This window comes from Abramis brama, assembly GCF_963993115.1.
Source record: "Abramis brama genome assembly, chromosome: 2".
NCBI classification, from domain to species: Eukaryota; Metazoa; Chordata; class Actinopteri; order Cypriniformes; family Leuciscidae; genus Abramis; species Abramis brama.
Window position 1 is genome coordinate 35,251,660 of NC_139964.1, and position 27,960 is coordinate 35,279,619.

At 36.6% G+C, this 27,960-nt stretch overlaps 3 protein-coding genes across 26 annotated transcripts in view; 2 read left to right on the forward strand and 1 right to left on the reverse strand.

Moving 5' to 3' along the window:
- cabp2a (calcium binding protein 2a) overlaps positions 1 to 5,206 on the forward strand; it is a 26,752-nt gene extending 21,546 nt beyond the window's left edge. For both annotated transcript variants that reach the window (XM_084103194.1, XM_084103193.1), the window contains exons 5-7: positions 31 to 140; positions 1,354 to 1,501; positions 2,440 to 5,206. In XM_084103194.1, coding sequence (XP_083959320.1) covers positions 31 to 140; positions 1,354 to 1,501; positions 2,440 to 2,465 — 284 coding nt within the window. In that variant the 3' untranslated portion in view covers positions 2,466 to 5,206. The remainder of the gene's footprint in view (positions 1 to 30; positions 141 to 1,353; positions 1,502 to 2,439) is intronic.
- slc43a3a (solute carrier family 43 member 3a) lies at positions 4,823 to 15,342 on the reverse strand. Of its 2 annotated transcripts, XM_084103094.1 has the most exons (14): positions 15,078 to 15,310; positions 13,633 to 13,666; positions 13,045 to 13,240; positions 12,823 to 12,952; positions 11,112 to 11,158; positions 10,953 to 11,029; positions 10,777 to 10,869; positions 10,532 to 10,671; positions 8,421 to 8,560; positions 8,186 to 8,326; positions 7,014 to 7,121; positions 6,742 to 6,928; positions 6,544 to 6,664; positions 4,823 to 5,518 (listed from the first exon to the last, which is right to left on the reverse strand). In XM_084103094.1, exons 3-14 carry the CDS (start codon positions 13,235 to 13,237, stop codon positions 5,375 to 5,377), a joined length of 1,521 nt encoding a protein of 506 aa, XP_083959220.1. In that variant the 5' UTR covers positions 13,238 to 13,240; positions 13,633 to 13,666; positions 15,078 to 15,310; the 3' UTR covers positions 4,823 to 5,374. The 2 variants fall into 2 exon arrangements, with proteins under 2 accessions (XP_083959220.1, XP_083959219.1); XM_084103093.1 differs by having other exon boundaries at positions 13,045 to 13,666; positions 15,078 to 15,342.
- A 4,299-nt stretch (positions 15,343 to 19,641) lies between these two features.
- The window catches only part of ctnnd1 (catenin (cadherin-associated protein), delta 1), a 31,049-nt gene continuing 22,730 nt past the window's right edge, over positions 19,642 to 27,960 (forward strand). For 7 of the 22 annotated variants that reach the window (XM_084102744.1, XM_084102728.1, XM_084102748.1 and 4 more), the window contains exon 1: positions 19,686 to 20,033. The gene's annotated coding sequence lies outside the window, so the exon portion shown is untranslated. Of the gene's footprint in view, positions 20,034 to 27,960 lie in introns of all 22 variants that reach the window. The other 15 variants (XM_084102745.1, XM_084102739.1, XM_084102749.1 and 12 more) reach the window with 5 other exon arrangements.

Here is a 27,960-nt window from a genome sequence, read left to right on the forward strand (position 1 = left end):
TTCTTACATGATCGTGTGCTTGTTCACTAGGTGGCGGTAGAGTGGACTTCGAGGACTTTGTAGACCTGATGGGCCCAAAGATGTTGGCTGAGACTGCAGACATGATCGGAGTGAAAGAACTGAGAGAAGCTTTTAGAGAGGTTGGTGTATCCAATAACTGTATAGATAAAGTATTAAACCCTTTATAATTAACTGAAATGTTTTGTGTTGCTTATGCTCACCTAGGTTGTGTTTATTTGATCAAACATACAGAAAAACTGTAATACTGTGAATATTAATACATTTTAACTGTTACAATAACTGTTTTTCTATTTTAAAATGTAATTTATACCTGTGGTGGAAAAGCTTGATTTTACTCCCATAGATATATATATACATAGATTCCTTATTAGCGGCCATTGTGATACGTAAGCCGTCCGCCATATTGGAGCGGTCAAAGTCGGTCCGTGAAACATTAAAAGTAAACATGTAGCCTAATATTGTATTAATACTTAATACTAAAAAAAAAACACCCAACACATTCTCACATGTGAAAGGTTATCCAATTTCTTTGGGAATTTAAAGGTGAACTAAGTAACTTTTTTACCTTAACCGAACAGCTTCGGAGTCATTGGAATAGTTTTTTCGGGTTGAATGGTAGTCGTCTCGCACCCCCCAAGCGCCTGTGAGCCGAAAAACCACCCTTGCAACTTTGGGCCAGCAGGCCGCCGACCTCAGCGTCAGGAAGTATTGTGTGATATCAGGTCTCGCGATGCAACGAATTGCTTTATGGCAAAAAAATCTGCTAAAATTCTGTCATTATTGCGCTTCCTCACGCTGTTCGAACCCGGATGAAGAAGATGTTTTAAAAAATGTCCCATCTGCTTTGATGTCGTTGATCTATAGTCTCTGGTATCTGAAAGTCGACCAACGAGTTTTTCGACAGTGTTGTCAAATATCTATTCCGAAGCTGTAGGGGGAGCTCTCCCTGTAGGGGGAGAAACCTGCGAGCAAAAAGCGAGAATACAGCGAAGAAATTCCCGAAACTGCATAGCCCTGCTTTAATTATTGGCGGTTTCACAACGAGAAGCTGCGCAATGTTGTGACATCATTGATTCTTACTGTGAATGACGACAAGCTGACCGTTGCAAGATGGTGGACGCACTGACGTGTCTGGAGCGGTCGAATGAGGACATTTTTTTATTAGGCTACTTTAATGCATCCTAATGCTGTTTCATCACTTTAAAATCTATAGCAGAAAATCACTAAAAAGCACCATAGTAGTCAATTAATTGTTTGGCTTACTGTATTCCCAAGTCTTCTGAAGTCACCTTTCTCTCTAAACTAATCTTTTAATTGATCTCTTTCTCTCAGTTTGATTCCAATGGTGATGGTCAGATCAGTCTGGCTGAACTGAGGGAAGCCATGAAGAAGCTGATGGGAGAGCAGCTCAACCACAGAGAGATTGATGAGATCCTCAGGGATGTTGACCTCAATGGAGACGGCCTGGTTGACTTTGAAGGTTAGAAGTGGAATTGTTCTCTTATAGATTCTTGAATTTTGAACTGATTCTTGCATGTGTATTCAGGTAAATCTTTATATACGTAGCCTATATTTATGTTAATAGCCTATATATAAAAGATACTTATGGTATGAGTAAATTCTATTTATATGGCATGTTGATATATATATATATATATATATACTATATATCACCTAGGTATGGTGAAGGCTATGTGATGATGTGGGACTATTTTAATTCCAAAGGCCAAGGGAACTTTATCAGGATGCATAGTATCCTGGATCCATGAAGTAACTGGTCTTTAAAAATAAAAATCTGCCTGCCTCTATGGGAATTTAACATAGGGGTGTCCAAACTTATGCACCCTGTATTTTAATGTATTTTACGATACATTATTCATTCACAAAGAAAATTGGTGTCCTTAAAGGTTGGATTTTTCCTAATTTTTTAAATTAAGGCATTAAGTTCAATTTCCAAAAGATGATTTTTTATTCCTCTTTTTAGTCAACTTTAGCATGGGTGTCTAAACTTATGCATAGCACTGTATATATAAAAGCTGTTCTTGCACTAATGTAGATTCAAGAGGATGCACTGCAAAGACATTTGCAAACCTGAAGAAGTACTTTGATAATTCAGCTGATTAATTGAAGGGGAACTTTTCGTCTCTTATTATTTCTGTTTAGTAGCCTACATTATGTTTAATGGATGACACTGCATGCATTCATTTTAAATGATAAATAAAATTTCCCTTAATCTTATGATATTAAAAAGCATTTTTTCATAACTTACTCCCCAGGCCAAACAGACCATTTATTTAAACTGAGGTGACTTACACATAATGTATAAAATAAAGTTCTACTCTCTGTAGAAGTTTGTTGTTGTTGTTGTTGTTGTTGTTGCATGGACAAACTAACTATTTTTCACCTTACCCTCCACAGAATTTGTCCGAATGATGTCTCGCTAACTTAGAGGACACATGACAAAGGGAGAAAACCATCAGTATGCCAACTAATGTGAAGAGTGAAATAATATGTGTCTCCTTTAATTAACTATCTTATGTAATTAAACCATACTCTTTCTCCATACAGAGACCTTTATTTCACACATTGGCTTGTTTTTATGACAAAGAGGAAAACTATGTTCCGACCAACTAACCATGACCTAAAAAGACTAAGGGCCCTATTTTAACGATCTAAGCGCATGGTCCAAAGCGCACGGCGCACGTTAACTTAGGGCGTGTCCGAATCTACTTTTGCTAGTTACGACGGGAAAAATGGTTGGCGCGCCAGGCGCATGGTCTAAAAGGGTTGTCCCTATTCTCATAATGAGTAATGGATGTGTTTTGGGATTTACGTGCGTTAAACCAATCAGAGTCTTATCTCCCATTTCCTATAAATGCCAGTTGCGCTCGCGCCATGGCAGATTCGCTACATGACGGAATTTGATAGTGGAAACTTCCGAACGCGTCTCCAGAGCGCAAACGGATCTGCTCATGCGCGAGGTAAAAGTGCGCAAGCAGACCATCTACGCTACGGGACAAGCCGGATTCCACCATATCTTTATGTACACAATATTTTACATTATAATCCTTTTATTTTAAATATTTGGCATGTTTGTGTGCTGCTGTGCGTCCCTCTGTGTGTAACAAGCAGAGTTGTGGACCCGCCTATAGGCGCACATTACTAACGCGCTCATTAAATAACAAAATAAAAATAAAAATTGCGCCATTGACTTTAGACCAGGTTTCAGTTGGTCAATGGCACAGTCTATTTCTGTTGCCTCAAAATAGCAACGCGCCAACAATGCGCCAGAACATACCTCGTTTTCAGACCAGCACGCCCATGGGCGCACAGATGGGCACACAGATGGGCACAAATGCATTTGCTATTTAAACAACGTGGCGCAGGACGTGAAAATGATAACTGCGTCAGGCTGAAACTAACAAAAAACACTTGCGTCGAGCTTGGCGCTGCATTGCGCCGGGTGTAAGATAGGGCCCTAGGTCAAATTAGACCACAACAATTTAACTAATTTATTAAAGAGGTTTCCTCTGTTCAGAATTGTAAGGGTACAGACCACAGTCTGTAGAACACATTATCTATAAAAGCATGTTATAAAAAATTATTTTAACTACTGACATATGTATACAAGATGTACATGTTCATTGTGGACTGACAATGCAAGGCAGATATTAATCAGTATATGTGTTTTGGAAAGTAAACCACTGGCTAATGGGTCTAGAGTTCCTGTATGATGCTTTTAGGGCATTGTTATGCTTTCCCTGTGGGAACAACAGGATATTGGAGCAAATGTGCACTCGGGACCATATTATATGTAATTCAGGTCACAGGCTAGAGGTAGCCCCACAAAGAGTAAGCTCGCTATTTCGAGGTATATGTACTAAAAAATCTATGGGTCCTGATGGAATTTCTGCTTTTTTGCTAAAGACTTGTGCAAATGAACTTACTCCAGCATTTTGCCCTATCTTCCAGAAATCTTTGGACTCACATATTATTCCATCTTTGTGGAAGAAATCTATAATTACACCTGTTCCCAAGAAAACTTGCCCAGTTGAGAATTGTGATTTTAGACCGGTGGCTTTGACTTCAAATGTTTTGAAAGACTTTTTGTAACTGTCTTAAAGGATCAGGTTAAATCATTCCTTGACCCATTTCAGTTTGCATATAAGGTCGGACGGGGCACTGAGGATGCTATTAACTGTATCACCCACTTGATGAATAGCCATTTAGAAGATTCCCAAGCATATGCTCGTTTTCTTTTTATAGATTTTAGTTCAGTGTTAAATACACAGTATTTTTCTGATGTTGACAGGTTGGCTGGTGTGACACTAATTCCTTGATTTTAAATGAAATGAAGACTGTTGAAATGATTTTTGATCCTAGATCTTTGGGAGACCATAACCCTGCAATAATACATGGTGATATTATTGAACAGGTTTCTTCATATAAATACTTAGGAGTTTATATGGACAATTCATTATGCTGGTCTTCTCACATCAACACTCTTTGTTCTAGACTGCAGCAGAGGCTATATTTCCTGCGAAGGTTAAAAGTGTTTGGAGTGAACCAGAGGATCTTGTTTCTGTTTTATCAGTCTGTATCTGTCATCTGTCAGTCAGCATCTATTTTAAAGCAAGCTAAAAAAAATTGTCTCTGATGATACACACATTTTACATGTGAATTTTAATTTGTTACCATCAGGGAGACGATTCGGGGTCTTGATGTGCAAGTCTAATCGTTATAAAAACTCTTTTGTGCCAACTGCGGTCAAAATTTTAAATAGAGATTTTCAAAATTGATGTAGGATGCTGCAAGTTTTTATTATTGGAATGTTGGAAATAACTGGCCATGTAATGTTGTCCAAGACAAATTTCCCAGGAATGGGACAATAAAGTATAAAGTAATAAAGTAAGTAAAGTATATTAGCATGCAAAACTGGATATCATACAACTCCATTATTGAACACAATTGCCATGGAGATCCCTTGTAAGAACCTGTTTCTGACACCCATGTGATCTCCCTTTGCATATGTTTGTGTTTAAACCAATGTTTTTTTCTAACTATCTGTTCTTGCCAACAGCACTGAACTACAAAAAAAATATTTAAATATTTGTATTGTTATTTCTGTATTCATAAAGATTGTAAATATTCAATAACTAATTCAATTAAATGGAATTCGTTTAAATCTCTGACTGTTGACTCTTATTTCTGAGCATTTGAATCTTGGTGGTAAAAAGCTGTGAATATACAATAATTACAATGCGAAATTACTATTCCCTTTGTCATTTACAAAAGCTAAGGCCAAGACAGATCTGCATAATCAAGTATTACTATTTCTATGAAGTAATTTAAATTAATACATTGATATTTCATGTAACGAGACTTCTAAAATGCTCTGTGAATTCTCTCTCTGTTTTGCCAGTTCTCTGCAGTGAAGAAACACATAGACAGGATGAATGAAGGCCAGTAGAGTCAGGACAGTCAAGATGATGTTCACCTACAGAAATACAATATCATTTACTGATTACAATAAAAGCTGTGAAAAAGCAAATGAATGATTATGTCCAATTTACAGAGGAAGAATTAATACTAGTTTAATATTTAGGCAAATGCTGGAAATTGTCTTTTGTATGGATTTCAAATTTGATGTGAAGAACTCACTTTTTATAGGCTTTTATTTAACCATAATCTATAGTCGCAGGTATTGTATGGAAGCCCATTTCTGACACGTAAGAAAAAAAAAACATGCTTTGGACATAAAAAGTCATACTAATGCCTTAAAAATGTAAAATTATGAGATGCACTGAAAAAATATTGGTGTAAAAACTATTCACAAACGGCAGGAAACACATTTGAATTAAACGTGAAATACTGAAGTAGAAAAACGTTTTCTTGTAAAATGTACTTCAATAATCTGTTTTATTTACATCTTCGAAAAATCATTTTTGACAGCGTACTAAGTCGTAAAAAAGGTTTAAATTATGAGATAAAAGTCATAATTTTTATTATTTTATGTCATAATTATGACATAAAAAGTGGAAATTGAGATAAAAATTATAATTCTGACATTAAAAAAAAAATGTCATATTTTTTTACTTTTTTTGTCATAATTATGATTTACCAGAGCATTTCTTTTCTTCCAGAAATTGACTTCATAAGCATCAACATCTAGTGGCCCCAAAAAAGTATTTCAAACCTTAAATGGACACTTATAATGTATTAATTCTAGACCTTTTCTCAGAACTAAGTTAACATCAACAGACATGTTCCACGTAAATTTGTGAACCAGAAAGCGTGACGATACTTTTTGTCTTCATTTTTACACAATAGTATCTCAGTATATTGTTTTGTCATTTAAACTTTTTTTTTTTTTTTGTGTGAAATGTTTCGCTTGTGCTATATATTTATTTAACACAATGACACTTGATTTTTTGTGTGCAAGAGTCTAGATACTTTTGGGGCCGTTGTGTGTATATGAGCCCTTTTCTAGCTGACATTGTGTTGTGGAAATGAGAGATTTACATAGAAGGGGTCTCCTCCAAGAACTTTGTTGAGGGCGAAGCAGGGATACTGCAGCAATGACACCACAGCTGATAGGGACATCACTAGCCCATACAGCTTTCCAAAATGGCGGGCCGGAAACCTGTAAGAAATTCGGATTCACTGCGCTCAGTCTGCCAGTCTAGCGACAATCGAGATATTAATATCATATTTACTTACGCTATGCTGATGAATGCAGCATTCCCTCCATAGAGAAAAGAGCGGTTAAGGACCTGAAGGATGAATGTGACGTACTGGAGAGGGAGGAACGGGATGCTTGCACTGATGGAGAACAAGAGGCACTGCAGAGAGGTGAGGAGGAGAGACAGAACGGACGAGCGCAGGTCTGCTTCCCGTTCTGACACGCCTGCGAAAAGATGTGGGAATAATAAATGGATCTCGTGTAAACGTGTTGTTAGAAGTCAGATCTTCAGGTTTCTCTGTCAGCTGACCTGGACCTAGGGGTTTTCTTTTGTGTCTGTCCATAAGCAGGCCATTCCAGGGAGCACAGAGAACTCCACAGAGCTGGGTGAAAGCAAACGCATTGGTGTACTCGCTCACTGAGAATGAAAAAGAGATCAAGAAATCATAACCTAGCAATTCTGCACCTATCACAGTAAGGCTTTTGAAAATGATCCTACCAGGTGAGTTACCAATACCATTCAGAATTGTCATGACAATTGAACAAAATCCCATTAAATTCTTGGATTTGATCTGGTGTAGCAAAATGTGGATAGATGCAGAATTGTAATTCGTTTTTGTAATTAATTAAAATGAACTTAAATTCATTAAAACTGTAATAAGTATAGTTTTTAATAATGCATTTCTTTTTTTGTTGTAAAAAATTACCCATAAAAATGGTTATACACAGCATATGGGATATTTCCAGAAATATAAGATTATATTAATAATCAGTTATAAATGTCACTGACAGAAATTATTAGTATAATTATTAGTATTTAATTTATATTATATATATATATATATATATATATATTAATATATTAATTATATATTATATTCATTTGTATCTATCTATATATTTATCTATACATCTATATATCATGGTTTACACAAGAATATTAAGCAACAAAAACTGCTTTCAACATTGATAATAATAAGAAATCAGCATTTTAAAATGATTTCTGAAGGATCATGTGACATAATGATGCTAAAAATTCAGCTTTGCTATCAATAAATTAAATTTTAAAATATTTTACAATAAAAAAGTTCTTTTAAATTGTAATAATATTTCATAATATTACTGTTTTTACCATATTTTTGAACACATAAAAACAGTGTGAGAATAAGAGACTTCTTTCAAAAACATTAAAAAATGTAATGATTTCAAACTTTTAACGGGTAGTGTATGTACACTAGTACACACATATTTAAAATTGATTAAATATTTAATATATTAAAATATAAAAGTTTATGGGGCATGGTGCAAAATCACTTCATTAGCCAAATGCTTAAATTCACTCCAAAATCTGATGTGTGATTGTGTTGAATTCCTCCTCCTATCATTCCAGTTCAAATTCCGGTTCCAGAAAGTCCTACCATTAACAAAGATTTACAGAATTTATTGAAAAGCATCATCGTAGTGAGAAAAATAATTGTTTACCAATGACTGGGTCTTGGTTGGCCAGTCTGTTCAGCATTGGATTCAGAGTTCCAATGAAGAAATAATGCCGAAGCTGCATGACTGACAGCCATATGAGGTGCCACAGGAAGAACCAGGACAGAACACAGCTCCTAAAACTGTCTACACACACACAAAAAAAATAACTTTATTTAAGTCAGCAATCGTGTTCCTCTTATTTTCTACCAAAGGAAGATCTATGACGGCCAAGCAGCACCATTCTCAGAGTTGTGTGTTTGCTGTAGTGAGTCGGTCTCCAGTGGCTCATCATCTGCACCTCTTCCTCCGTCTGAACTCGGGTCCCGCTTTGCCTCGTACTGCTCAACGTTGTAGCTATTTGATTTAGCACAGCTCATCCTGTATATAAGGATTTGCATTTGAGTTACTATGGATTAAGATTAAGAGAATGAATTATGTACTGTAAACTCTTAAAAATAAATGGGTAACACTTTACAATAAGGTTCATTATTTAACTACCTTAGTTAAAGGTCCCGTATTATGCCCCTTTTCACAAGATGTAAAATAAGTCTCTGATGTCCCCGGAGTGTGTATGTGAAGTTTCAGCTCAAAATACCCAACAGATCATTTTTTACAGCATGTTTAAATTGTCATTTTTTGGGGCTCAGAAAAATGCGCTGTTTTAGTGTGTGCCCTTTAAATGCAAATAAGCTGCTGCTGGACGACCCAGGGGGCGGAGCTTCATGAGCTCGCGCTCAGTCTCTCAGGACAATTTCATCTCACGGAATGATGATAATATCAGAAACTCTCAGTAACGGTGTTCATTTCGACCCGGAGTCGGACAATAATGCCTACAGAGTCAGAGTGCTGTATAGAGATGGAACAGGTATAGTTTAGTTAGTTTAATTACGTTATTATAACGTATTTGTCATCTGCTTGTATGTATCCATTATTTATTAATAGCCTACAAGTCTGCTGTTTCGGACCAGGTCCGAATGATGATCAAACATATACTGATGAGTTTAATAAAGTTTATTGTACATCACACAAAAGATGAAGCGTCAGTTTTACTTCAGAAAATCACCATAAGAGCTGAGTAAACACAGTAAGTTATAAGAAGTGCGCAAGTACATAAACGAATTTCGGTAGAGTTGAGGGAGCATTCCTGTGGGCGGAGGTTAGTCAAAAAACTGTTCTAGTGACGTCATTAAAGAAGGAAGTAGAGGGATGTAGTCCAAATGGGCCGTTCACAGTAGGCGACTTCTGTTAAATAAAATATCTCGCTTGGCATTGAACTTTGAGCTTTATAATTTTACAGATATTATTTATACTCTAACAACAACATTACACACTAACTAAAGTTTGAAACATGGGATCACGAAGAACGGGACCTTTAACATGAACTAAGAATGAACAATACATCTTAAGCATTTATTAATCTTAGTAAATATTAATTTTAACATTTACTAATATGTTATTAAAATCAAAGGTTGTATTTGTTAACATTAGTTAATGCACTGTGAACTAACACGAACAATGAACAGCTGTTTTTTTATTAACTAACATTAACAATACTGTAACAAATGTATCATTGTTACTTCATGTTAGTTAATACATTAACTAATGCTAACTAATGAACCTAGTTGTAAAGTGTTACCAATAAATGTTCTTTATTTGCATCAATGATGAAGAACCTTTAACATCCATGGAATCTTTCCATTGGACAAAAGGTTCTTTGTTGTGAAAAAAGTTTCTTAAGGCGAGACACTACAGGTGAATAGGGTAAAAATTGTAACTAGCAGATATCACCATGAAACTTTCCCAGTTGATTACCTAGATTAAGATGAGAAAAAGTTTTCTGTAATTTAATGTTTAAATATGCAAATTAGGCAATATTTAATTAAATATGCGCTAATTTGCATATATTTTAAAAAACGAAATCTGAGTATTGGATAAAGCCAGGTTAAAAAATATTTTTTCATTGTGTTCACATATTAGATGGGGAAAAAATTACAGAGGGATTTATGGATATCTACTTTTGTTATCCTGTAAATCAGAATATACTGTCAATAGCCTTAAAAAAATTATTTTCGCCATGTTTTTTGGAATAAAATGTTATAGAAATCAGGCTAGGAATAATATATTTACAAATCCCTTGGTAAATGTCTTCATAATATAACTAGGTACAAGACTGGAAATGTGGGTACAAACTAGGTACAAAGACGTTCAAATGAATGGCATATATTTAAAGTAGAAATATTCTGAAATAGTCACTTTTGATATAATGCATCTTTGCTAAATAAAATAAATAATTTTACTGACCCCAAACTTTTGAACAGTAATATAAACTCCGCTTATCGTTTCACTCACCCATATTTGTAGTCCGCTGGGATGGGATAGGGAATGTGTGATGCTGGCATAAGGAAGAGAGTCCGGAGGAGATGAATAAGATTACAGGTCGAGAGGAAGAGGAATGAAGAGCGAAGAGAGACCCCTTTCTCATAAAGCACCTTCAGAAATGGTTATACAGGGTTTCATGGATTGCAGTATGAACAGCTGATAAAAACGTTACGTAGGCCTATATATTTGTGTGTGTGTGTGTGTGTACTTAGTACCTTAATGATCAGAAAGATAACTGATGAAGAGTCAAAGGCCCCATTATAGACTGTAATAATGGTTGATCTATGAGTGACAAAAAGGTTCCCCACCTGTAATGAGGATAATTAATATAAGCAATTTAGCATACCCTTAATGTACTGCATGTATGAACTATAATCATTCATGAACATACCTGCATATTTGTCATTAGAAATAAAATCCCCCCTACAGCTATGAAGGACAGAGCAGGAAAAAGCAAAAAAGAGAGAACTGTTTGAGGAAAAAGAGAGGAAAATTAGTCACACCGAATAGGCCCATGATTATTAGTTAACTTTTTTCAGTCAGTCTTTACCTTTATTGGAGAATGCCACAATAAAAGTGCCGGTGGTATAAAGAAATCTACAAAACATTGATTATATCATTAGCATTAGTATTAAAAAGGGTATTAATGACCTTTTCCCTATCGCATATTTTAGTAATCATCATATTCAAAAATCCATCCTGTGAAAACATTACAGGCACTTTAAAACCTTTAAGAGGGCTCGATTTTCGTGATATCAACTTCAAATTTGGATCACAACTTGGTAAGCAATTTTACAGTCCAAATTTTGCACAATAGGGGAGACCGGGAACAGTTGCAACAGGGGATGGTTGTAACATGTCATTTTTCTCCAGTCAGAAACAAGCGAGAGTGATGACACTCATACTGCACATGCACAGTTAGACCCTCCCCCCACCAAGAAGACAGTAGACATATTCAGTGTTTTGGAGGTATGAAAGTAAAAATTTTCATGAGATGTATTTTTGTCATACTGTCCTGTCATTTTGTATGAATTAATCAAAACTTACTTAGTTTGAATTATTGTTTTGTTGACTTCCATGGTTAGCATGTGTCAAAGTCAGTGTGTCTAGCAGGCGTATGATGTTCTGTCATGGCTGATAGGGTTGGGGACGGTTGCAACAAGTTATAAATTGCATGTTTAATAAAAGTTTGTTGCATTGCAAATTGTTCAATTCTTCCTGTCTGACACTGAAATATGGAGAGATTGAATAGCATCTGTAACACCTGCACACTGAATATATGTAGGCCTATGTTCTACACATAAACAAACAAAACTCAATAACTGTTATTTGATAAATATGACTAAATAAATAAATAATTATTGTATAAATAAATAATACTATAATATTATAGTAGGCCTAAAACAGTTAATATTTTCAGAATTCTATGCTCATTGAGACAAAAAGCTAAAGTTAATTAGTGAAATTTAAGGTATTTTTTAACATGTTGCAACCGTCCCCTGGGTTGGGGTGAGCAACATCTGGCTTCTTCCATTCAAATAAATACTGTGAACGATATGTCATATGTAATCATCTTTAAATGGTATGGGTAATTAGCAGACAGATGCAAGTTTAATATATACAAATTTGGTTGGTCTAGTCCAAATAGTCTCTGAGTAACTGAGAGAAATGCAAAAAGTGTCGCAACTGTCCCCGGTCTCCCCTATATATTTTGTATAAAATAAAATAAAAGGTTTTGTTCAGTATATTTGCTTTACAGTAAACTTAAAATTCTATTACTTTTTTTACACTTTCATTTTTTGAAGCGCTCTCACTTTTGCAATAATCTTGAGACCAATCTTTGAGACCAACCTTAGGCCTGTATTCCAAAGCATTCATGATGAACTAAAACCAGATCTATGCCAAAAAATGGGGGTGACAGTTAACAGATTAAATGTTCAAATATTATAGTGGTGATTCAGTGTTCCCTTTTTATACGTTTTGAGAACAAGTAACTAACATTACACAACAGCTTAGATTTGCAAATATTTCCGGCAGTTCCAACGAATTTTACTTAGGGTCTGTTTTTTCATGGCTGCAATACACATAACAAAGCTCTGTTTTTGGAGTCCAGTCAAACGCCCACGATGAGTTCTACTATCTGCTTAAAGCACACCCCACTCACAATCAGATAAACTTCTTGCCTCCACTGCAAAGAGACACAGCAGTTTTAATTCTTGCCTGATCTTGCCTGTTTTACATCCTACGAGGGACTAACTCACATAGCCAAAAATCGCGTTGCCATCGTGCCAAAGTGGTCGAAGACAAATCCGTTGGGCAGAGTGAGAAAGTTGTTCATGAACGAGGCCACAGTAAAGACCAATGAGAAATTCTCATCTTGCAGACTGCAATCTAAAGCGAAAAACAGATAAGCAACGCACCAAAAGCATAAAATGAAGCGAACCATCTAATACATTAAAAGCAACCATTGTAAATGACCTCACCTGAGCCAAGTTCTCCACTAGCATTTGTCACATTGATGCATAGATCGCTGAAGTAGCCATCTGTCTTCAGGACAAACACAAGAGACGCCCAGCCAAACACGACTCCAGCGAAACACAAGCACTCCAGCAGTCCTGTAGCCAGAGTCAACTTGTACCTCATCCCCGTCCCAGATGATCCCTTGCACCCCAGCATCCTCTGCGTCCACACCGTCAGGGTCAGGAACACTTTTAGAACTATCCACTTGTTAGGAAAGCACACTGTATATGCTTACCAACATATGTGTTTAAATTAGCTGATCCATTTCTCTTGTTTGTCTGTTACAGCTTGCTCATATTTGACCAGAAACACACCATGCAAGCCAATATATGGTGGTAGAGATAAAGCTTGCCACGTGTTTGAACTAAATTTAAGTTGTGCATGCTCTTCTCAAGGGAGGGAGCTATAGATCTGCTGTTGAAAACAACTTGACAGCATTTAAGGTGCATGGATAAAGACCACTACAGGGAGGGATTTACTATTAATACTAGCTATTTGTGTGATCCCATTTATGCATGTTTGTTCGCAGCATCTTTGTATGCAATTCTCACCCTCTTTATGCATGTGTCTGAAGGTTATGTAAAACTGCAAGAAGACAAGACAGACAAAGCAATGTTAAAAGTCAAATTTTACCGGTGCTATTCCATGTAATCAATATAAAGAATTCTGCCAAAACACATATCTGTCATATTATCTACCAATGTACCCCTATACCCTCAAATAGGGCATTATTTGAAGGGACAGCAATTTTGCAGTGGTGTCTGAAACCATAGTGGACGTTATTGAGTGCACTCACTCAATCCCACAATGCACTGCAATAACGAGTGTACAGCCGATGTACACTCAACGGCTGTCAGAATTTGCTCACCCCTTTTCATTCACTCCTTCAAGTAAACTGTATTAATTAGTGGACTAACGAAGGGAATAGTGATTGAGGGTTTAGGGGGCGATTTCGGATTCAGCCATAGTAAAGTGTCCATCGTATGCACACTTCAGAATTACGCCGGTCATCCGGGTACTTTTCGCCTACTGTTTTTCGAATACTAAATTCGGACATACCACTCTGTTCGCATACTGTTTTTCCCATACTATACAGTAGGGAAGTATTTCCTTATTCACAGCAACCCCATCTTGTAGTTTTTTAACAGGAATGAAAGAAAGACTCTGAGGGATAGACATACATCTCTTCATTTGACACAAAAATCAGAAAGAAAAAAAAACGAGCTGTGAAAAATTATAAATGATCTGTGAGCTTTATACAGATTTTTACAGTGGATGTCAAGGAAAGTCAGTCCATCATGGCGCTGCTCTGAATAAGGTCTTTTGGGAGGGGACGTTAAAGATTACGCGGGTATATGGACTTTTTTTTATTATTATTTTTTTTAAAGATGTGCACTGATAAATCATTTATAATAAATACTGCAATATTCCATTTAAAAAAATAATTGTCCGTTTTTATTTCATGGCTCTTTAACTCAAATCAATGTCTCATGTCCACGTTAGGCTATAGGCTAGCAAAGAGACCCTGACGCAAGAGGTCTTATCACAATGATAATCACCGGCTGTACATTATCCCTTACATAATTGCGATTTAGCAGTTAAGACATGCTGCTGCAGACAGTGTCTAGTTTTCTTGAAATGTGACATTAGGTTAAAACTGAAGTTGATCACTGATGGCACACATGTTATGTAGACAGAACTAATCCAGATTAACATGTCTTCGCGCTCTAATCTCTCTAACAAGAACAACAGTTTTCCTCGTCCAGCGTTTTTACGGATAATATAAAATATATCCCAGACGTAATCATAAAAGAACGACAAATCAAATCAAATCAAAACCATCTAAAATTAAAAGAATTCTATTGACACCGTTTCCATTCCAGTTTTGACCAATAATAGCTAGACAAAGTCTATGGGCATCAGTCAAATAATCGAAATTCAATTTTAAATAGTTTCTCCATACAAAGTGGGTATGTTTGCGTAGACGTCTACTCACAGGTCTTCTGTCACATTGATGTGAATGACGGAATTGCGGAAGCCCAGCAAATTCCCGTTTCGAGCAGCAGTTCTAAACCTGTGCACGTCTACGCGCGGTCATGAGCCTGGCAATTACTCAAAGGTAAAGGTATAGCTTAATCACAAGTGAACACGAACATGTCTAGCTAATATGCATGGATATGACCAGGAATGGTTAAATGATGGACTTGCAGTTCCTGACCTACATCAACCCTGCCTGGTGGAATAGATAATTAAATCTTGTGGCCATCTGGCTCCCTCTTGTGGATTGACATTAAGCCTTTGTGTGTTTGAACGTGCTTGGCAGGTGTTAATAGACTCTAGTAAAACATAGGCTAGCCTACATTTGTTATTCGTGTAAAGGTGAAGCTCTGGATAAAATGTATTTGTGCCAGTGTGCAAAAGAAAAACTGGAAAATATCTTATAGCACAGATGCATGACACTAAACTGGAAAAGTTTCCTTTTACGGGCAGTCTAATAATTGATACTGAAAAGATACAGATAAAACATACTATAATTCTGAAATTGAAAAAAGTTCAGCACTATAGAATCTTCCAATAAGAACATATATATATATTGTCGCAGATTTTTCCCTAAACCTAACTAAGTCCTAGGTCTACCGGGGCCGTCTCCAATTGACGATCCCTAACGTCTCCAATCGACGCTTAATATATAGTCTACCTAACTAACTTGCTTCCCTAACTAGCTTTCTTCCTGCGAAGGGATAATTGACAAACAGACCTTAGCAAATGTCCTTTAAATGCTTTAATCACGGCCAGGAGATCTTCCCAAGCAGTTATCAGGGAATCTCCCCCAAGAAGATGCCAACAAATTCCATTGAGAATCCCACCAGCTAAAAGAATACAACAGTTTTTATAGAATAAGGAGGTATGGTAAAAATGTCATACTGCATACATAATTTCCCCACAATTTGATTGGTTTTCATAGACAAACCCTTCTGTTACCAGGTAAAGCAAACTTTGTTTTAATGATTACTTCATTGTTAATCACTAGATCTGTCTAGTTTCAATTCCCAAACTTGTTATTTATACACTCACACAACCAAAGTCAAAGGGGTATGGCAAAAATACAACATCCAAAAACACAGGACAGAACGTTTTAGTACATTGTGTTTCAAAGTGTTATCATGTTAGGCCTGAAAACAGAAGTAATGTTAGATGAAACATTTAATATACAGTTTACTATTTTATCTATTAAAAATCCAACACATCAAAAATGATTTAAAATAAATAAATCAATATATATATATATATATATATATATATATATATATATATATATATATATATTGATTTATTTATTTTAAATCATTTTTGATCTTACAGCATGGTAAAATTGTTAGGCTTCTCAGTGTAATTTACCTCTCATCTGAGTTTGGGAATAAAATACCTTTGCTTTGTAACATTTTCCCATCAGATCATCCATGTAAATCACATGGCACCACTGTAGAATCATCTGATGGACACTAGATGGAGCCAAGAGAGCTCTAACCAACCAACATCATGAGTCATTTGTGGTGCACCATCCAGAGTTTGATCAATTATTTCATACACTGCCACATTCGGCAGAAATAAACATTCTGCGACTGATCCTAACCTCTCTGCATCCCCTTCTTGTCAGCTCAATGAAAAACTGGTAATCAGCTCTTTCTTGGTTTTGCCACCTATATAGTCTGTCAGCCTTTCCAGCTGAGTTTGCATTCAGGTTGTGATGTAAATATAAACCTGTCTTACTTCAGCTGCTGGACCAGAGGTGAGGCACATGTCACCTGCCAGAACCCTCTATACCTATTTCTGTCCTGAGACATTGCGAACGATCCTAGATGGTCGCTTCCTTTCATATTTTTGATCTGAGTCTCAGTCTAGCTCCTCATTGGTGACAATCTATTTGATGATGTTGTATCTCAAGGACTTTTCAAGAAAGGCTGCATTATGTGTGAAATGCACCACATCTTGAATTTATACAGCAGAACTGGTTACATATTTAAGTTGAAGATTCTCCACTTGATGTTAAAATAATCTGCTTGAGCTCCAAACCAAGGCCTTATTGCTTTTTTGTTTGTTTTTTGTCAGTCCTTGAAATGGTCATGGATTCCACTCTGACCTTAATTGTGGCATTCTGAGAGAACATCAGGAACTATTCTAAGTAGACACAGAATAAACAATTGAACCAAATAGGCATTCACTACCGTTCAAAAGCTTGGGGTGTGGAAGATTTCATGCTCACAATGCTGCATTTATTTGATCAAAAATACAGCACACAGAAATATTGTAAAAATGTATTTCAATTTTAAAGAACTGTTTTATATTTTAATATATGTAAAATGTGATTTATTCCTCTGTTGACAAAGCTGAATTTTCAACATAATCACTCCAGTCTTTCACATGATCCTTTTCTAATATGCTGATTTGCTGCTCAAGAAACATTTCTTATTGTTATCAATGCTGAAAACAGTTGCTGCTTGATTTTTTTGTGTGGAGACTGTGGTACTTTTTTTTCAGGATTCTTTAAAGTTCAAAAGAACAGCATTTATTTGAAATAGAAATATTTTGTTACAATATAAATGGCGTTGTCACTTTTTTTTTATCAATTTAATGCATCCTTGCTAAATAAAAGTATTCAATTCTTTAAAAAAAAAAATCATATTGACCCCAAAATTTTGAATGGTAGTATATATTTAATGGCCTCAGACTACGTTGAGGCCTAAAATGGAGTATAAATAATGCAGAGGATTTGTAGAAGTGTGTCATAATAAAGATTAGATATTTGTATATTTGTTTTAGGGGTTTTTGGGGTTACATACCTATTTGCCTTATAATGCATTATAGAATCCTTTCCAAAAGCACAATCCAAAATTACCAAAAGATAGCAATTATGTAGCTTTGCATCATATTCATTATTATTACATATTTGATATGAGAAATGGAATATTAGCTGTTGCAGTGATCTTAAACCTCATTTGATTTGCTATTAAATTGCTTATGCTTTGGGCTAGTTTTTTTTTAGCAGCAAACAGCCCGGTGGCTACCAATATGTGAACTTTAACCGTCACTGATGTGAGACATCACATGGACAACTGTGGAATTCTCTATGTTGTAGCTGATGAAAGTTTTGTGTGCCCTAGGGTCAAGGGAGTTACCTATGAACATATGAGCTATATTGGATGACTCTGACTCAACCACTGAATGCTTTAACCACAAACTTCCATACTGACTGGTTGTGTCGAGGTCAGTTCTCAATGAACTGAGTTTTAAAATTAGCTGAGTTTGATTTCCTGGGTGGGGAACTCCTGTTCCTGTAATCTCCCACATTAAAATGAAAGGTTCAGATATGACTGATGCTTCACTGGCCCACAATGTCTGATCATGAGTCATCCTGGTTTAAGAAATATAGGAAATTAGTTAATTATTTATAACATTTGCCTTCAGCGTGTCAATTTCAAGTTTAAAAATAGACAGACAAAACACAGACAATTTTTTTTTAATCAACAGATAATATTTCATTGACCTTTAAAAAGCTTATTTGAAGGCATTAACCAGCTATCACAAACACATATCACTGTTTTGTTCTTTAATTACGCTGTAATTCTGTTTTTCAAACCTTCAAGTGACACATCCATCTATAGTGACCTCAGGAAGTCTTCTAAACAACAAACAAAAACGAGATTGACAGAGATGGACCAAGACATTAATAATTCACATGTTTTTGAATGCAATGTCAGTTCTGTGGTAACAAGTGAATTGATCCATCAACATTCTAATCAAACAGAACAGAAATAATCTCCACTGACTTCGCTACAGTCAAAATTGTAAATTACCCAACCTCATATTTTGTAGATCATCTTGAAAATGCATGTGATGGCTACTTAAAAGAATAATGATAATTCATACAAATCAAAAGACACTCAAGGCACAATTAATACTGCTTGAACCCTTGTAATCTGGCAATCTGAGGAACCCGCTTTAAGTGTTATTTGATTTTCATAGTAATCATACAGGCTAAATGGGCTAAATAAGAGAACTAAAATGAGGATATATGGAAAAAAAAAACAGAAACGCAAATAATAAACAAAAAGTATGAAAGAAATAAATATGACAGATTAATTTATTAACAAATGAGTGATTTTATAAATATTAAACTATGACTAAATTGTGCGAGAAAAACGTATAGTAGCCTACACAAGGTTATTTATTTATTTGTTGTGTATTTTATCAAAGCGTACAAGGTTATCTATTTATTGTTGTTTATAATATTTAAATTCTTTATATACATATATATTTTCCCCCATAAACTATTCATTTTTGGTGGAATTCCCCTAAACTCGTTTCCAATCAATCCAACACGAGGTATCACAGGTGTCGCGAAAAGTCGTTTCGAGGCATATTAACAATTCCTGATAATTCACACGACAACGAATAACTGCGCTTAAGTGCGTTTACATTTATAGGCCACATTTTTGCGGCGTGAAATTACGTTTTTCTTTCGCTCGCATTTAAAACAAATCAGACTCGTGTCCCCGCCCAAGCGGTGTCGGTGAGCTGAACTCCTGTTTCACAGGGGAGGGGTCAGACGCTTCACAGTGGGACGACGAGCAAAGAGAGGAGTGAACAAGGGGAGCGAGATAGATTGGTGGGTTTTTAAAAAGACTGCTTAAATTTGTTCATATCACGTTTCTTCTTTGTTTTGCTTCATCCAGGGGAAACGCGTTACAGGTCACGCGTTAGAAAGCGAGCTCATAAAATAGGACAGATGCATCTGGCGTAGCGTGGGGCTGAAACGCCCAAATATAGAGCAGCAAACGTTTGGAATTACAATCACTTCCTACCGCTTGGAAAATCTGAAACTGGCCATTGAGAAGCCCGTTTCGATAGGCCACGACCTCACATCGGGACTTTAACGAAACCAAAAACAAAGGTAGTCACTATGGAAACTCTTCTGTTTGTTCTGATCTGTCTGTTGGCTTTCTTTGTTGTCCTCTGGTTTTCCTTGTTTGGCCTCTTAATAGTGGAGTAGAACAAAGTTAGCCAGCTCTCCATGTTAGCAGGCTAGTGTAGTTAGCTGCTGTGCTAATCGAAATGGCACGAGCGTGAGGATCATTGGGACGGAGGAAGCTTGTTTTCCTGAAATTCCCTAAAGTTCATCTTTACATCGAGTGAATAGTTTTTTTCTATTATTGTAATGCTGGTTTCGTGAAAGAGACCCTGATAGCGGAGCGTTTCGGTGCCCCCCCCACCACCACCACCTTATTGCAGATATCCAGGATAACTGGAACAGATAAAGTTATTGGTTTTGAGAACTCTAAGTTAGTTTTATGGGCTTTAGTAAATATTATTATGATGTTCCTGTATTAATTGTGCTCATGTTAAAACCAGAATGTCTGCAAATGAATCCCGAAACTGATTTGCATTAGGATTAACGTAAGCTTCAGTGCCTCTTATCTATAATGTGACGATTTCAATAGTTTATACACCTCAGTGAGACTTTTCTTCCATTTTGCACTTTCAGGACCGTTATGTATTTTGATAGGGTTGTCGGTATGATTTCTACATGTGAATTGAAAGTGGATAGTAATGCATTTGTGGGTGAATAAATGGCAGTGAGTGTGAAATGTTCACTGCAGTGAAGTAAAACGGGTCAAGGCCCATTAACACACCTGAGTTTGCGGAAGTCACCTGACCATTATAAAAAAAATTGTTTGATAACGAGTTACAAAATATAGTAGCCAACGTATTTTATATATTTATTTTAAATAGAATTTAACGAATACGTGTGATTCTTAATGAATTACTGGCTTTAATGGAATTTTGAATATTACTTCCAATTGAGAATGAATATATTTGAGTTTAATTGTGATTTTTAGAGCAGTATATTGGCTCTATTCACATGTTTTGGATTCAAATATGGAGTATCACATTCGCACTTACTGCTTCACCTGAACTGGTCGGAGACTCACAGGTGCAACAAGACTATTTCTCCGGTTTACTTGAGTTTGACTGCGACTAGTGTTTTTTTTTTTTCCCAGAAGAGGGCGAAATTCGGGCAGTTAACTCATCGGGTATATGCAATAATCATTACGAAAAAAGTTTGGGAACCTGTTGAGTTAGTATTTTGAAAGGGTGTGAATGTGGGGGAAGGGAAAGGCGCGGTTCTCTCTGTGTGTGGGGGGGTGTGTGTGTGTGTGTGTTAACAGTGACTCTCATTTACACACAACCCGTGTGAAACAGCAGGTTAAACGGTGTGTGTGTGTGTGTGTGTGTGTTTTTAACCTCACGTCCAGTCTTAGAGTCCGATGAGAAGCTCAGCGTGAGTCAGTGCCGCTCATGATGCTTATCAGACCCCGAGCAAAAAGCCTCAAAGCAGGAATGTTTGGGATTTTTCATACCCGTCTACCTTGACCTGAGAGAGCCGGTACATGTGTACACTCGCCCGATTTGGGACCCCCCCCCCCCCCCGTGAGGGGAGGTGTGTCTTTGAAGACGACTCATGAGTCCTCAATGACGGGTAACCAAATAGTTTGACCGCTGTAATGACCGGCTATAATGTGAGCACCATGCAGGGTGTGTCTTTCAAGCGCGGAAGGACACAGCGCTGTTATTAAAAACACTGTTTAATCATTTCTTAAGTAACATGAATACAGTTACAAAATACAGTTAACATTTCATACATGTACGTAGAAGCATTGAATTGTAGTGTCAGTGCAAAAATAAATCAGTAAAGTGACTTACAAAGATTTTTATTAATTTAAAAAAAAGAACAAATCTGAACCTAATGCATTAAAGGTAGGGTTGGCAATTTCGGAGAGGCTAGCTTTGAAAGCATTAGATCCACCCTCCCTTCAGAGCGTCTCCAAAGCTGTGCCTCCTCATGAACGCGCACTGCAAAAGCAGACTCTGCAAAGCACGAGAGTGTGTTAAATTACCTCATGTCTCCAGTATTACAATAATATTGAATGTAAACAACTTGCAGAGCTCTGACTTGTACCACCTGACTACTTTGCAGATTCATTTAGACATTGATGGTGTTGACATAGAAACGCATACTCCGAGTCTGAGGACATGACCAGCTCTGAGCAGAGCGTCACAGGAACTGCCATCTCTAAATTACGGTTATGACATGGCGTGAACGCAGCAAAAGCTCGTTGTTTTGGTTCAGGAGGAACTGTAAAAGGTTGCTGCTGTTTGTTTGCGGCGCTCTGTGACTGTTTGTCTACGGCTCTGCATATCCTCATGGAACGCGCTGATGGCGTGTGACGTCTGCGTGAGCAGGGTGCACGGAGGTATGGAAAAACATAGGCTGACAGGCAGGTAGGACATCATTTCATTGCATTTGGACCTAATGCAATGATTGGAATTTTTTTTGGTCCTGAGACTTTAACAGAAGATATGTAATTTAAAAAATAAATAAAATTTATATAAATATTTAGACCACTTCTATGATTGATTGCTATCAGGATCTGAAGAGTTTTTCATACCAGTACAGAATAATTGAGCATTGTATTGCTGTATGCATCAATGCAAAAATTAGTGTAGTAACTTTGACTAGGAGATTTGAGTTTTTGTTGTTATTTTAAATGTTGAGAAGTTTTGAAAGACTAAAACAACTGTTCAGGACCTTGGCCATTAAGTGTGCAAAATTTTGTCTATGAAGTTTAGCTAAAATTACAGATCTTACAGAATAAATTCAAGACCTTTTGTAACTTATATTTATAACATTTATAACTTTTTAAATGCATATATAAAAAAAATATATAAAAAAAAATATATATATATATATATATATATATATATATATATATATAAATAAATATATAAATATTGTAACTGTAAAAGTAAGGTGTTCTACTTCATGTTGGGACTGTGGCTATTCACAATATGCTACAGCCTCATACCTTTTTGCTCAAAGGGATGGTTCACTCAAAAATGAAAATTCTGTCTGTCATCATTTACTCACCCTGTATGATTTTCTTTCTTTTGCAAAACATTTTTTAAAGATTCTCGTGCAAAAAACAGTTTTGGTGACCATAGACTTCCATTGGATGGACAATAGAACACGGATGTTTCTCAATCATCTTTTATGTTCCATAGAATATAATTCTATTTTATAATTACGATTTTAAATGATATGAGGGGGATTAAAAGATGACCATTTTCATTTTGGGTGAACTATCAATTTAAACATTACGTGTTGTCAATGGCAGCTTATTTAGCAATTAAAGAACAGGTTAGATGGTGTGTATAATCTTAAACCTCTTATCTTAATTTAATACATATTTGAAGAGAACCAACTAGCCAGTCTTGTACTTATTACTAGCAACAGCAGTCTCCAAAATAGATTTTTGTCATTTAAGTTGATCTCATCAAACCCAGTTTGTGAGTAATAAGTAATAACTGTTAAAGAGTTAGTTATTCAGATTACTGTTTTTTAGAAGTTGAATAGGATATGAAGGCTTCACTAAATAACAGAGTTATTCTTTCAAATGTATTGGGTAAGTCCTATGTACTCTTAAATTGTTCATATGATGATAATTTTCCAGTTATATCAAAAATGGTCTACTCCAATATATGAATTATATCTCTGTTGAACCAATTTGGCAAAATAAAAATGAATTGGTGCTTGTTCCATTGCATTTCTTGCAAAGGAAAGAGCTGTGTGGAGAGAAATGGTGCTAGTAATAGTTCTTCCAAGCAAGGAGTGCATGGTTTAAAAAAAGCACGTCCTCTTCTTTTCCCTTAGTGGTTACAGCACTATACTTTAGAATTTCAAATTCCAGGAAGTGACAGGAAAAGAAAAGACACTCCGCCCATAGTTGTTACCTTTTACCTGCAGTAACGTTCTCAGGTTGATGTTTAAAAAGTTACGTCACCGGCACTCCCATTTCCTGGTCTATGCGGTGTGACTGCAAGCTCTCTGAATAAGTAAAGGTTATAATGTGTAATGACTGATGGATGTACATGCTGAAAAGGTCAGTATGCTTCCCTAACGCTTTGAGATTTAAACACACTAAGCATGGGTAGTGGTTAGAGTTATAGTGGGTTAAAGCACATGGCTGATCGTAGATCAGTTGGCTGCGTGTGTACCAAAGTTCACTAAGCATTAGTTTGGAGCCAGGCCAGTGCTGATGGTGTTGCTCTTTTACATTTCAGCATTGCCTGAGTCAGCAGGAACCAAAAAGCGTGCGTGATGTTTGGTGAAATGGTACGAAAAATGCTCTCATTGGAATTCTCTCATTGGTATGTGAATTTAAATGGTGTTTTCCTACTCAACACCTGTATTGACTTTGTCTCAAAGTCACTCCATATAAAGGCACATCATAGTCGGCTTATTGTTTTTCTTCCCATAATCCACATATTTGGAGCAGAAGTCAGCAGCTGTTGTCTGAATTGCCTCCCACATGCATTTGATATGATGATCATATTTGACTGCCTGTTGCAGCTGCAATCTGTTATACAGCATGATCTATTTACTTGTCCTTAATGTGTTTAAACTGTGTTAAAGTTTGTCCTGTTATACTGTATCTTACTCCTGTTATACAGTATTATCTCGGCCCATGGTGTTTAGAGTTTGGATGGTCAGTGGCTTAGGTGTCTAATTCCTTTGCTATCCCATTAGGGGACGCAGATGATTAAGCACCTGACTAATTCAATTACACAGGCTTATGTCTAATACTGCCAGAGTTCTAGAATCAAGTGGTTTTGATGATGTGTTGATGATGTCACACAGGGTACTTTCTCTTTAATCCCACCAGAGCTCAGGGCAGTTTTGGTGCATAATGAATCACACTTTCTTAATATGGACTGGCATTTGAACAGATGTGTTTTTTTGGGGGGGTTTTTTGTTGCATAGTTCAGCACACTGTGTAGTGTACTTGTGGTGTTAAATCATGTTTTATGTGATTTGTCACCAAAGTTTCAGGGTGTTCTAGGTCAGATCTATTTAGAGAGTCGTCCCATGGCAGTTTTCTCCTTAGAAGACGAGAACTCTTGCAGTTGGTATAGCGTCCTGTGGAGGCCTATTTGTAATGCGCATAGGCTGTGTCCGAAACTTGAAAAATGCGGCATCCGTAGGTTGGAAGGCATCAATTAATGTTCAATGTTTGTGTAATATCCTGTCTCATATATATATATATATATATATATATATATATATATATATATATATATATATATATATATATATAGCATAATATAATTTTTTTTTTATAGGGCAATTATTAAAAAATATGCTTTAAAAAAAATATTTGCTTTGAATTAATTTTAGATTGCATTATGATGCATTACATCTACTAGAGACGTTATGACTATACCACTACACTACTTGTTTTGTGGACTTTATTGTGTCTGAGTTTGCAATGTGTCACTTCCTTGTGATTACGGTTAAGTAGTTGCATCCAAATTGTCATGAAATGGATATTCATCTTGATAAATATACTATGTTTTCTAGATGTCCCTTAATGATCTTATTGTGACAGAAAAATGCATGGATTAATCGTTCTTCTTTTTTAAAATACTTTATTTGACCTTGTAATATTTCATCAAAATAGTATACCTCAGTTTTCTGGAGAAATGTCAGTCCACTCTGGTAATGTATACTGGACTTCTCCAATAATTTCGTACACATAATGTACACAGGCCCCTTTCTTTCAGTCGACCGCAAGGTCATGTTCAGATCTGCCTCCATGCAGTCAACCAATGCATTGATCCAAATCGATGATCGTTTTTACTCGAATGTACATCACAATATGGAAGATATGTCAGTTGAGTTTTTATTTTGGCGGAAATAAACTTTACGAATGCATCTTATTGCAAATCTAGTGAAATGCTCTACACTCCCTAATCGTCAACTATGCAAATGTGAAAATGGTGCGTAACTGGTGCCCGCTACATTCCCAAATGCACGCTAAACTCAGCACATGCACAGATGGAGTTCACTGCATTCATTCACTGTGAATCGGTATTGAGAATCGAACCCGCGGAGCTGATCGGGTGAACAAAGTGCGTACTTATCGCACTTTCGATTTTAGTTTGTTTGACAGCAAATGCGCAAAACACGACATTTAAAGACCTTTTATGTTATTATGAGAAGTTTAAATGTATTTTCGGGCTGCCACAGTCTAGTTAATGAATGGGAAGCACTGAAATCTATTTGTGGTGGTCAATGTTGATATTTTGGTGGGGTGCCACAAATAAATCAATGTATGGGAAACATTGATATTCGTACCCAAAGATTACAATTAAGGCGTTTTGTTAATACTGCATTCAGCTGGTCATATTCGTGAAGAGAAAAAAAAAAACTTCCCTTCTGTCATCCCGAATAGGGTTTATTTTGTGACAATGTCCAGCTTACTGTACATCAGCGCACATTACAAACTACTTGCTATATGAACAAATGGACAGGAAATAATGATTCAAGTTAAAATGATAATGGGCTGAGACCACAGAGTGATACAAAAGATGTGACTCTAACACTGCATAAATAAATAAAAAAAATCTAATCAGAATCAAGTATTGCTAAGAGCTCTCTTACATATAGTTTAGACACTCCCTTCTCTATGAGTGCATCAGAAGTCTTTTGTTGTCTAAATGATGCATGCATCAGAGCCAAACGGTCTGAGATGTGAATGAGTCATCGGTTACACACACTTCAATCAGATGCTTTGGGAAAGAATGAGGACATAGGCCTATGTCATAGAGAATGCAACGAAAGAGCGACATATAAGGAAAAGGGAAGGGAAGTGTTTTCCAGTTATTTTCAAGCTGCCAGAGGAGCTGAGACAGGATCTGACATGCCACAATACAAGCTGGAATGTGTGTGTGTGTGTGCGCTCATTCCTCGCTTTCTACGAGAGTCTGTTTGCTTTGTGGGGAGGGAAGTCGAAGAGAGGTGGAAAAACAGTTTCAGTCCTAGTTGAAACTGACTGCTGCGTCTGTGTTTTCGAGGACAATGCGATCACACCCACCCACACCCCCCTCAGCGAACTAAAGTCACCACGGCATATGCACACCCCGCTGCTGTCCCTCTCTCAAACAATTCTCTGTAGTGGACACACATTTGCTATTGTTCTGTTAACCACTAAGCAGACAGCTGCAAATATTTCCTCTCTCTATCTCTCCCTGTCGTGTGCTGGGTTGAGTTAGCTGCCTGAGTCTTCAGTGGCTACAGCGCTCTGTGGGGCGGAGCTTTTCCTATGCTGCTGTTTTGTACATTTTTGGCCTTGACTCCCTGCTTGCTTCCATTTCAATCCCGCTCTCATGATAGCCACTGTGTGTTTTGGGGATTCTTTTTCGCTCTTGGATTGTTGTGCTTTTGTGGTCTCCTTAAAATAGTTTCTGACATGCACAGTAGTTTTTCTGTTTGTACTTTAGTGGATGCTTAGAAATTCTATTCTTATTTTTGCAGTGGCTTTGTTGCAGATGTAGGGAAGGTTCAGTCCCTGCAGATCTGTAGATAAAGGTTCAAAGCCAAAATTAGTCACCATGAAATCAAAACTGACAATTCTCAAAACTGACAATTCCTGGCACTCAAATGACATCACAGCAATACAGCATCCAGTCATTTTCCAATGGACAACATCAAGGTCTTTATACAAGGTCTTTGATTCAGTATTCCCTAGAGGTGTGGCGAGACTAAAATGTGTCTAGATTTCTTGTCGAGTGTGAGGGTGAAGTTAGGATTGAATATGCCACCGCCACGTTAACAGTACGCATCCACTGTTGTTTTGCTTTTTATAGAAATAAAAACCATTAATTCAGTTGGATAACGGTCGCTTCAATCCCATCCAGCTCATCCAACACGAGCTGCTGAGTCTTACGTAGTGCAGCAGGAATCTAAGTTCACTGATCAC

Bases quoted from the DNA above. Each gene is read 5' to 3' on its own strand.
- slc43a3a (XM_084103093.1), bottom strand. From the start codon at position 13,237: ATGCTGGGGTGCAAGGGATCATCTGGGACGGGGATGAGGTACAAGTTG. The intron at 11,159-12,822 runs GTGAGTTAGTCC...AATGTTTTGTAG, and splicing joins GCAACGCGATTTTTGGCTAT to ATTTCTTTATACCACCGGCA. The intron at 8,327-8,420 runs GTGCTGCTTGGC...GTGTGTGTGTAG, and splicing joins AACACACAACTCTGAGAATG to ACAGTTTTAGGAGCTGTGTT.